Source organism: Chaetura pelagica, unplaced genomic scaffold, assembly GCF_000747805.2.
Source record: "Chaetura pelagica isolate M959 unplaced genomic scaffold, ChaPel_1.0 scaffold546, whole genome shotgun sequence".
Lineage (NCBI taxonomy): Eukaryota > Metazoa > Chordata > Aves > Apodiformes > Apodidae > Chaetura > Chaetura pelagica.
Window position 1 is genome coordinate 582,168 of NW_009953798.1, and position 11,847 is coordinate 594,014.

General features: G+C 42.9%; 1 protein-coding gene across 1 annotated transcript in view; it reads left to right on the forward strand.

The window, feature by feature from the left end:
* The first annotated feature begins 4,550 nt into the window (after positions 1–4,550).
* Positions 4,551–11,847, forward strand: part of CCL28 (chemokine (C-C motif) ligand 28) — a 9,982-nt gene continuing 2,685 nt past the window's right edge. The window contains exon 1 of the mRNA XM_010001160.1: positions 4,551–4,614. Within this exon, the coding sequence (XP_009999462.1) occupies positions 4,551–4,614 (64 nt within the window). The remainder of the gene's footprint in view (positions 4,615–11,847) is intronic.

An 11,847-nucleotide genomic window follows, 5' to 3' on the forward strand; every position in this document is an offset into this window, starting at 1 on the left:
AAAAAAGTCACAAAAATGTGGGGAGAAGCACTTTTGCATGAATGCTCCTTATATGGTGAGTTTCCCCACTTCTGCCAAGCTACCTGGGAGCTCCTGAAACAGGATGGACACTGATAGGAAATCTATGCAAGAGCCTGAGGTGAAAGCACACCACTCTTGTTTCACAGTTAGGGGGCCAGGAGACCCTTTCAGAAAGGAAAGATTCTTCATTAGAGCTGCCCTCTTACTTCTTATCCCAGACTATGAGACACATGAAGGAAGGGTGAATTTAACTATCTGGATGAAAAACCTAGTGTACTATGTGAGACTAATGAGTAGGCCATAGTCTCAGAGCTGTGAGGGGACTACCTGTTACCTGGCAGATGTGTGATCATGTGAAGTTGTATACAAATCTCAGTGCTAGATAAATAACAAAAACGTGGCCATGAGGGTTTATAGGACAAAATTTAATTTCCTAGTATAAACAAGGGCTGCAAGAGATCATAGTTCAGGGTTAATAATGACTTCACAAGCCACTGCAGCAGTCAATGAAGCTGGGTCAGGAAAGAGGGAGAATCACATTTGTTCCCTGTGAAACTGGTGCAGGGCTGCTGATCCTGGTGCCTGATGCCTGGATGCAACGTGCAGCCCGTGCCCCACACGCCCCGTGTTGGTACAACCCCGCGCAGCGGTCATGTTTGCCCTTCTCTCTGCGTAAGTCCCTTCGGACCGTAAACATCTTCTCAGCCAAAGTGCAAGACCAGAACATTCGTGTGTTTATTGATGTTGGTAGAAAAGAGCACCAGACTTTTGTAAAAACTTGATTTAATTAGTTTCCACTGAATATATGTTACTTTTTGTTATCCCTCTATACATACAATGTAGTTTTTTGAAAAACGGGGAGATCAGAATAGATGCTCAGAATACATGTTGTCCTGAAAGCCAACTTCAGACTTTTAGGACTCAGGAGAAACAGATTAGAAAAAAAGCATCACTCTGAACTAGACCACTGACCTGTGTAGTCAGATAGTGCCTCTGTAGGGCGTGAACTTTCACTGATTATATATAGTTTGTCAGTAGAACTTCTGTACCTTCACCATTTTGGTGGGACTTTCTACAAGAGCATGGAGTGACAGGACAAGGGGCAATGGTTTCAAACCGAGAGAGAGTAGATTTAAGTTAGATGTATAGGAGCAAATCCTTTCCTGTGAGGGTGGTGAGACACTGGAACAGGTCGCCCCGGGAAGTTGGGGCTGCACCCTTACTGGGAATACTGAAGGCCAGGTTGGATGGGGCTTTGAGCAACCTGCTGTAGTGAAAGGTGTCCCATGGCTTAGGGGTCAGGTCTAGATGACATTTTAACATCCTTTCCAACCAAAACCATTCTATGATTCCATAATAGTATGTCACCTGTTCAATATCATATAGGAAATATGGAAAGGGCTATAATTTGGCTATCTCAAACACACCATTGGAAGACAAATTTTCCAGCTGCCCAGCATTGATGCACTCCTTGGAATTCTTGAATAAGGTTCTTGAGGTGAATGCTGGGGCTCTGCTTGAGGCTGACTTCCCAGAACCGTTTAAGTGACGCTAACACAGCTTTCTATCAAATGGTACTCTTTGCTTCTTCAGAAATGGATTTCTGGGTGTCTGCCTCTCATTTTCTAGCCTGCAGCATTTTCATGCCCACCTTCCCTGCAGTTTCCATTTCTTTCCTTCACAGAGATACGGAGTCACTTTATCAGCCTCAACTTGCTCACTTCACAGATATTTTCACTTTTTTCAATGCCAGTCAGTTTCTTGCCTCTGTTAGCACCTCTTGTCAGAGGGCAAGGAATGGGTTAAAGAAGCACAGTTAACACTGCTTAAGTAATTGGAGAAAGGTATATATAACTGAATTATATATCTTACATATAGTTATATATATAATATATAATTATTATATTATAATATTATTATATTATTAATGTAGAAGAAGTTACAGTCCTTAACCTCTGCTCAAAAAATTGAAAGCCTAGATTAAGAGATGTCAGTTTTAGCATTCCCAGAAGTCCTACATTCACAAATAAAAGGTAGAACTTCAACAAATATTTGCTTTGTTTCTCAGGATAGAAGAATGACTGCCTTCTCATTTGCAACACTTTCTGCCTCCAGGTTTGCATTTTCATTTGTGCTTTGACTGCAATCCAATCCAATATTTCAATAAAACTCTTCACTTGCCTTTAGCTGTACTTGTAATTAATGCCACTGTCAAGTGTCAGTGCAATTCTTGGAAAAGAATTTCTGGCTAACTTCTTTGTCCTCTGTAAGCTGGATGGCTGCCTGCATATTCAGGTGGAGCTGTAGCACAATATTTGCTATTGTTCCCTAGCTTTATTTTTATTTTTAATTCCTCAATGTCATAAACCAGAATTGTTTCCTTAGTTTACATTTTGTCCTGCTTTAATAGGTTTAGCATTTTTAATTGATTATATATTATATTGCCTCCATAAAGTGGAAATTGTGTTCCGGGTCTGACATAATCATAATTTCCTTGCTGCACTTTCCCATTGAAGTATATAGACATTTACTTTATTTTGGACCTATAAATTACACTGTGAACTCTGGGGGAACATAAGATTTAAAACTTGAGCTCAAACTGAGTAACGTGACCAAAGAAGCAAGTTTCATTCAGTATGCCCTAGTTTGTGACCAGCAGCAGAGAGCAACCATCTGGGAACACTTTGGACTTGCCACTGCAAGAACCAGTCTTATGAAATGTGGGGTGCTTTGGTTCCTCCCCCCATCTCCATCACTGCTACAGCTCCCCATACTCCATACTCCTACTGCGGTGAGACTTTTGTAATCTGTATCAGATTTAAAAGTGTAAGTTCACATGCAAGGCATTTGTCAGAACAAACTAGTTATTTATCCAGAAGGACACAAAGCACTCTGTTTTGCAGTGCCAAGCTGACTCTGGAATACAAAATCAAATCAGTACTGACTAAAGCTGTTTCATTAACATTAGTTCAGTAACACCTGTCTTACTGTATTTCTTTTAATCTAGCTTGTTCCTTGTGCTACTTTGAAGGACATTAATGCTGCTAATAGTCTTGTCCTTATCTAAGTTGGTGTTGATAAAGGTCTTGTGAGCTGTCTTAGCTTTGACCATGGTGGAATAGGTTTTGTAACAGATTTTTCACTGTAATTAAATTATGTCAATGAATCAGCTTGTTGTTATTTCATCATAAATGAATTCCCTGAAATCATACTTTGAACAGCAGACATTATTTACTACTCTTTCTCCTTTTAACAGTAGACCTTCATTCGAAAGTGTAATACTCTGCAGTTGCCTTATTCTCTTATCCTGGTAGATAACCATGTCAAGCAGAAATCAAGAGCTATGAAGTAAAACAGTTGATAGCTGGAAAGTCTGATTGCACTATATGAATTTATTATTAGAGGGAATTGCAAAGCTGGTGTTGAGACAGTGTAAGTGTAGATTAAAGTCCCTGAGGTCAGCAATTTCTTCTGACTGATTTTTCCAGTTTAGCCCTGGAAAAGGTCAAAGCAGACAGCCTGCACTGCAATGACAGGGGTGGAGTGCTGCAAAATACAGCAGCTCTTTGCTGTTCAGCCGTGGTGTTCAAGTCAGGCAGAGATGGCACAGGAATCTTTTTTTGGTTTAGAAGATTTAAACCAATGATGTATGCCAAGTGTGGCAGGAAATGTGAGGAGTTATTTTCCCCAGAAACAGTTTTCCCCATCGCCTGCATGACTCATAAGAAGACTTTTCCAATGCCACTCAGCAAAACATTACAGAAATTACCAGCCTCTGAATAGGCATCTTTTATTTTTTTTCCCCACTGAAAGCCACGTGTTTGTTCAGACTGAGTGTTCCTCTGGTATCATAGGAAATTACTGTAATGAGCTCCAGAAACAAGAATCAGGTTAAAAGTGGAGGGCCCAGCTGCAGTTTCTTCCCAGCTGTCTTTCACCAAAAACATTGCAAAGTCTCTTCCATGAACAACACAGCTGCTGCATTAGCAGTGGACAAGCAGGAGCAAGAGGCTAAGGTGTGCTAAATAACATGGCCCTTGCTCAGGGTCTCTACAGGCTGAAGATGCACAGGTCAAATGCAAAGCTAGTGCAAGGCTAGGGGTTTCTTGAGGTCCTTCCTGTTTATACTACAGCAGGTTTGGCCTGAGATGATACCTAATAGCAGACTTTTTTAATAATTCTGCCTTAATCCTGCAAATATATCTTTCTGAAGTATTTCTACCCTTGGCATCTCTGTTGTTGAAGAGCCTCATCGCAGGCAGCCATAAGGGCTGTGAGGATCCAGCAGGATCTTGGGGTACTATGTGACAAATAGCCTGTTTTCCCACCTGGCAAAACGTGTCTACAAGTAAGAAGAGGAATCCTGCTTGAAGTCCAGAGTGCCACACAGGATGGAGCCGACGTCGAGCTGCTGCTCAGGGTGGGGCTTTGAGTCACGTTTGCCCCAGCAGCCGGGAAGTTGGGTCAGGCGTTAGTTCCTGCAGCTCACTGCCACCTCGGTGGCTGCATTCCCACAGATCCTAGGAGGAATGGATGTGAACTTGGTCACTGTTCTGGTTATTCTAGCAGTCACGGCTAGTCGAACATCTGAAAGTAAGTAAAATTGTACTTTATCTGTCTCTATGATCTCCTAGAAGTAAAAGAAATAAAGACCCGGATGGTGTCTACCTGAAGTCGTGTCTGCTCGAGCCTTTGCAGTTCTGTCCAGGAACACAGGTGATAGCTAAAGGTGTTGTAGCATGGGAGGATTAAAAAAGTGAAACCTGGCTGCCTTAAACTGCACAGAACAATTGGCATTTGTTTCAGTGGGGTCTAGGTTTCACCTGAGCATTTTCTCAATGTTTCCACAACAGATGTGGGGACTTGTTGATTCTGCAAAATGGTTTAAGCAAGGGAAAACTGAGTGAGTAATTTGTCAGGGCAAACATTATCAAGAACATCATAGCTGAGAGATTTTTAACTGCTGACTGCATAAGACCTTTAAAGACCTTTAAAGTGATTTGCTGAGGGAACACCAAAGAAAATTTCACTGTTCAAAGGGATCTCTCTAGTTCAGCTGTGATTTTCTCCTTTCCAAGCTTCTCAAGAGCTAATATGTTTAGAAAATCAGTTGGTCTTTTTCCTTTTAAGTTAAATTGCCCTGAAAGGCAAAGATTTTAAAAAAACCCCACTTTTTATGATAAAATTCACTTAACTGATTTATCTCAGCAGAAAAGTTCTTTTGCATTTGAAGCAGCATGTAGCAAAGACTCAGACCTAATAATACTTGTTTTTGTCTTCTTGCATTTTCATAATCAATTAAAAAAAAATCAAAACAGATTAGTCAGTACTATGCCTGAATTCTTAGTTTTTCTTTGTAATTTTATACTGTAAAATAGGCTGTGTTCATGGAGAAGGCAACTCAAATTCCAGAGCACTTCAGCATTTGAGTTGTTCCTTTCTCAATCTCCACTGGCTTCAGTAGGAGTTGTGCAGTTCCTTGAGGATTTAGACAATGTGTGAACAAAATCTGCTTTAACATTTAATCCTGTTAAAATGGCCACTGCACCTGCTGCCATGGGAAGGCTCTGCAAGTGCTATTCTATTAGATTTATGATCTGGCCAGTCATCAAGATCTTGCACAACAGGCCTGGCATGTATATGCAACAGGTCAAAGTAAAGGTTCTCTTAGAATGTGTTCTTAAATAGTGAACCATCTGGCACAGGGGAAATACCTTTACCACCTAACTTTCCTTATGCAAACATACTCCACGCTTAGAAACAATAATTGAAAAGTAAAACCCACAATGAAAATAAGCAGCACTGAATGTGGCTGTCTGGATACAGGCTCACCCTACCCTGATCTGAACTAATTTTAGGGTTAACTGTAGCTAGAGTTAGACTTCCTAGGCTGGACATTATGCATCCTTTTATTTCAGAGTCATGGTACAGCTACACAAGTAAGATTTGGGCTGGTTCATGCAAACTTGGAGAAGTTTCCTTAGCTTGTGGATGTGAGTTGGTAGCTGAGGCCAGGAAAGCCATCTGGTGGCCAGAATTCCAGCCAGCTGCAGGCAGGAAAGCAGCCCTGCCAGTCAGTGCCAGAAAGTGAGATCAACATTATTTTGTAGAGTGTGCCTGGGAATTTTTTTTTTTACATAATATTATTCAAAACAAGGTTTTGAAATTTTACTTTAAAAAAAACCCTAGTAGTCTTCCATCATGTGGTCTCAGTGCCAGGGATTTACAGAGTGCCAGATGCTGTCATAGATGCAGTGAAGTGGGCAGCACTGCATGATGGAGTATGCAGTAGGTTAGACAAGGGAACTTGTTTCAAGGGTGGTTGGATTGAATTTGAAAAGTAAGAAGTTCTCTTCATAATGTCCTACATGTACTTCATCTTGAAGATGTGAAGAGATAAATTTTGTAATTCCTGCAGTAATAGCATCCAAAACAAATGTTGAATACTGCAGGGTAGGAATAACAACTAAGACTGTCCAGATCTCCCAAAGGAATCAGCTGGATTTGTCCTAGTAAATTTAGTCCAGTAATGCTGGATTGGTCAGATTGAGGGTGATTTGTGCAGTGTGGGAGTTTGTTCTCTTCTTACTAAATTGAATTGCTTTATAGAAGGAAAAAAAAAAACCAAATAGTTGTATGTTCACATGACAGCTTCTCTTTGCAAGACATTGTATGTTTTGTTTTTCCAAGAAATAGTATAAATTTCACCTTCTGATAACATACTAGTGTTTTTTTGACCATATCAGTTTAACACACTGTTTTGCCAATTTTCAGCCTGCATTTCCTCGATGTTTTGTAGTCCAGAGCATTAAGGATGTTGTATGGGGACAGATAGCTTGCAAATGGGTAATTATCTGATGGACAAAGAAAACCACAACCTAAATGGCATACCCATCTATCCATCCATTTCCAGTCAGCCTTCCAGTCTTGAAAATGTCCACTTTAACAGCAGTCCACACAGCAGAAGAGAAAAAGCATCACTGCTTAACTTCATTTATATTTGTTCTTGGCCACACAATTATATAGTATGTTCTACATATTTCTATATTTTGATTTATATTTCATTTGCTGTTCCTTCCACCACTTCAGCAGGTATAGGCTGAAATCCCTTCTATCTTTTGTTTGTCTGTTTCTCAGAGTTGTGCTTTAACAGTGTGTATTTCCATCAACTCAAAATTGTAGGCGGCACTAGAGCATTTTTCAGCATTTAAGTTCCTCTCTTATCTCCAGCTATTATGCAGCCTACTTGTTTTTACAGAGTAAAGCTCTGCTGTGCTACAGCTCTGTACAGATATGCCACATTTGCCAAGGATTTCAGCATCCCTCTTTGTTCATCTGCTGGCCAGGATCAGAGTCTTCTGCATAACAAAATAGTTACTGACTTGCTGTAGGTTAAGCGGAAAAGACCCCCTCATGAGGCAGAGATCTGTCCTGCTATGTTAGATTTTCTACTGAAATTTTGGTCTAGAGGACTTCTCTGCAAGACTGAAGTATTTGGATGCCACCCAAAAACATGAAACAAAGCCTCTAAAAAGTAATAGGTCTTTCCCTGGTGAGAGTTCCCAGGAAAGAAATACCAAAACAGATAATACCACCTGCTGAAATAACAGCAGAGCATTCCCCTAGTGGATCTGTCTCAAGATCCATCATTAAGCTTGTCAGTCCTTTCAGCAGCTCCTTTACCTTTCTGGCTCAAGAAGTTCAGTGTCAGACAACAGGTCTAAATAATTTTTTGGTAAGTAGCTGTGTATTTCAGATTGTGCCATTGAGCCACAGAGACAAATGAAATGTGCAGCACTGAAAAAAATCTCTTTGATAAATGGCACACAAAAGGCCATGCCAGCATCCTTGTGGAAAATGACAGTTCTTTCCTTTTAACCACTGTTTAGACCCATGTTTACTAATAAGCCTGATCTAGTTGCTGCTGCTGTCATGGTTTGGGCCCAACATGACAACAAAGGAGCCCCGTGGCCGCTCACTCATCTCCCTAAACACACACACTGGGATAAGAAGGACAAAGCTCATGGGCTGAGACAAAGGACAAGGAGGGCTCTTCATCGATTAAAGTCCTAGGTGAAACAGGCTCAACTCAGGGAAAAAGAATAATAATTTACTTTAACACGAGGCAAACACACTCAGGACACAGACAACACAAAGAGCAGAGCTTGCAGATGTTACCCCAGCCCTCCCTTCTTCCCGGGCCCAAATCCCTTTGCTCCCGGTTTCTCTCCCTCCTTCCCCCCAGCAGCACAGGGGCACAGGGGATGGGGTTTAGAGTCAGTTCACAGGTTGGTGGTTCCTGCTGCTCCTTCCTCCTCAGGAAGAAGGATTCCTTACAGTCCTTCCCTGCTTCTCCACGGGGTCCCTCCCATGGCAGAGAGTCCTCCACGAACCTCTCCTTCATGAGTCCTTCCCACGAGGTCCAGAGCTGCTCCAGCCTGGGCTTCCCACAGAGTCAGGGGCTGCTTCGGGAACAAACTCCCCTGGCACCCGGGTCTTCCAAAGCTGCATGATCAGAGTCCACAGGCAGCAAATCCACTGGTCACAAAATCCAAGTCCAGTGGCCAAGTTTCTGGTGCCCCCAGGGAATGTTCCACCCTCCCTGAGTGCAGGGGCACAGCTGCCATCTCGCCATGGGCTGCAGGGAAACTTCTGCTTGGGCACCTTCTTCCCCTTCTTCCTCACCAACCACCAGCACTGCTCTCCTTCCCCAGCACAGCTCTTCTCCCTTAAATCCTTCTCTGCTCAGGTGTTATCTCAGTTCTTTCGTATGTTAATTGCTGGGGTGCATCTATTGTCCCTCTAATGGATCCTTGGCTGGGTTTAGAGCAGGGGCAGCTTCTCAGCTTCTTACCAGAGCCACCCCTGGGGCCTTTCCCCTGCTACCAAAACACCCACCAAACCAAACCAGGACAGCTGTGCATTTCCATGTCGAGAGGCACAGTTTTGTACAGCTGCCTGAATTAGATGTCAGTGTCTTAATACTCTAATTCAAAGATTGACTGAGCACCAAGTAATTGAGTTCACTCCAAGACTCTGCTACTCTAGTTATATAAAGGGTGTCTAAGGTGGCAATGATAAACAATTGCAGATGCAATTCTTGTTGGCTATATTCCTTGCAAAAGGGCAGTCTGTCACAAGTGGCCAGTAAGAAAATCATAAGCCCACCTGGATGCAACAAGAGCTGCACTTCATTTTTCTTACTTGAGGTGGTGTGTATTTTCCTCGCAGAGCCGTAAAACTACTTAAATGTTTATTTCTTTATTTTCAGTTATAAATTGTACAAATTACTAACATAGTGCTATATAGTGCAGTATATTGCACTATAAAGTGAAAGACAACTGGTCCAGATCTGAGGACCAAATCAAGGAATGTCTGTGTGGACATGAAGTGGGACAAGGGCAAGAGATAGTCAAGCAGTGGAGAAACCAGTTGAGGAAGAGTTCAGGAGAGAGCTGGCTCACCCCAAGACCTCCTGTAATACCCAGCCATTCAAAGGGAAGCTGGCAGTGCTGGCCATGCCAGGTATTTTAATTTACTAGACCCCAAAGAAGCACAGGACTAGACCTCTCCAAAAAGCCCAGCCTGCAGCCTTGGATAGAGTTAATATAATTAACCTTCCTCGAGTTTTTATCCCACATAATCCTTCTGCCAGGAGCTGACAACAAAAGTTCATAATTCAGTGTCACCAATGCTGTCTTGAACTGTCAGAAAAAATTAAACAAACATTAAACTTAGTGGTGCTCAGTGAGCTGGGTTCCCATTTGTAAACATCAATTAATTGGCTTCACAAGGAGAATGCTATCAAAGAGAGAAAAGCAAAGGACTACAGGGAAATAACACAGGTAACATTCAACACTTAATTAATCCTTTTGCCCCATATGACTATTTAAAGTCCTCCTCTCTGGCTTGCTTGAGGCAAAACAAACAGGAAGAAGACTCCCTTCCCCCTTTTCCGCATTAGTTCATGGACAGGACACAGGGATCTTAGCTCACTTGGACCATGGGCTTGATCCTGATACCCTCACATCCTAGATAAATCACGGAGCCACATAGTTTGCTTGTCCTTGAACTGATGGAGGGAATCACAGCATCACAGAATCAGAGAACTGTCAGAGTTGACAGGAACCTCTAGAGATCTTCCAGTCCAACTCGCCTGCTAAAGCAGGATTGCCCAGAGCACCTTACTCAGGACTGCATCCAAGTGGGTCTTGAGTATCACCAGAGAAGAAGACTCCACATCACAGGCCACTCCACAGGCCACCTCCCTGGGCAGCTCTGTCACCCTCACTGTAAAGAAGTTTTTCCTCATATTTAAATGGAACTTCCTGTGTTTCAGCTTGTGCCCATTGCCCCTCATCCTGTCACTGGGAACTACTGAAAAGAGTCTGGCTCCATCCTCCTTGCACCCACTTTTTAGATACTTGTAGGCATTGATAAGGTCTGCCTTCAGCCTTTTCTTCTCCAGACTAAAGAGTCCAAGCTCTCTCAGCTTTTCCTCATAAGGGGGATGCTCCAATCCCCCAGTCATCTTTGTTCCCCTCTGCTGGACTCTCTCCAGTAGTTCCCTGTCTCTCTTGAACTGGGGAGCCCAGAACTGGATGCAGTATTCCAGATGTGACCTCGCCAGGGCAGAATAGATGGGGAGAATGACCTCTCTAGACCTACTGGCCACACTCTTCCTTATGCACCCTGGGATTCCACTGGCCTTCTGGGCAGCAAGGGCACACTGCTGGCTCATAGATGATTTATTATCTACCAGGACTCCCAGATCCTTCTCCTCAGAAATGCTTTCCAGCAGATCCACCCCTAACCTATATTGGTGCTTGGGGTTCTTCCTCCCCAGGAGCAGGAACCTACACTTGCCTTTTTTGAACCTTATTGGGTTCTTCTCTGTCCAGGTCACACTGAATGGCAGCACAGGCCTCTGGAGTGTCACCACCCCTCCCGGTTTGGTATGATAGGCAAACCTGCTGAGGATACACTAGATGTCCCCTCATCCAGGTCATTTATGATTATGTTGAACAAGACCAGACCACATATTGATCCCTGGGGGACACCACTGGTTACAGGCCTCCAACTCAACCCTTCTCCATTGATCACTAACCTCTGAGTTCTGTCACACAGCCAGCTCTCAATCCACCTCACTGTCCACTCCACACTCCCTCAGTTTCCTAATAAGCCTGTTATAGGACACAGTGTCAGAATATGGTATTAGCAAACAGGAAGAAATCTGCAGATCATTCCCTAGTGGAGTCATGTTCAGCCATGGGAGTCCTTCAACAAGAGAAAATACAAAACCCAGCAACAGCATTAATAATTTCAAAGACAAAAGATAATGGCCCTGATTCCACCTCACAAGACAGAGCTTTTAAATTATAGTCCTGACACTTTCTGTGTTATTAGTGTTAACCCTCTGCCACAAATAAAACACTTGTTAAAAAATATTATTTTTCTGTAACAAGCCTTTACTTATGTGGGCACAAGGAGAGGTGAAGGAAACTGTTTTTAAAGAACAAAAATACTCATCTGTCTTGTGGGAGAAGCTGAGACGATAGTATCTTATGCCATAAGCTGTAAAGATCACTAACCCTTGACAGCTCCCTGAAATGTCCTTCCAGCAGTGTGTGCAGCATGGGGAGCAAACAGGAGGAGTCAGAAGTCTGTGGGCACATGCAGGGCTGGGACCTCGCTGGGATCACAGGGACATGGTGGGGTGGCTCATGTGACTGCTGTGCTGCAGTGGAGGGAAATGGCCTTTTAGGAAAAACAGGCTGGAAGGCAAGGACAGGGAGTTGCCCTTTATGAAAAAGGGTGGCAGGAATG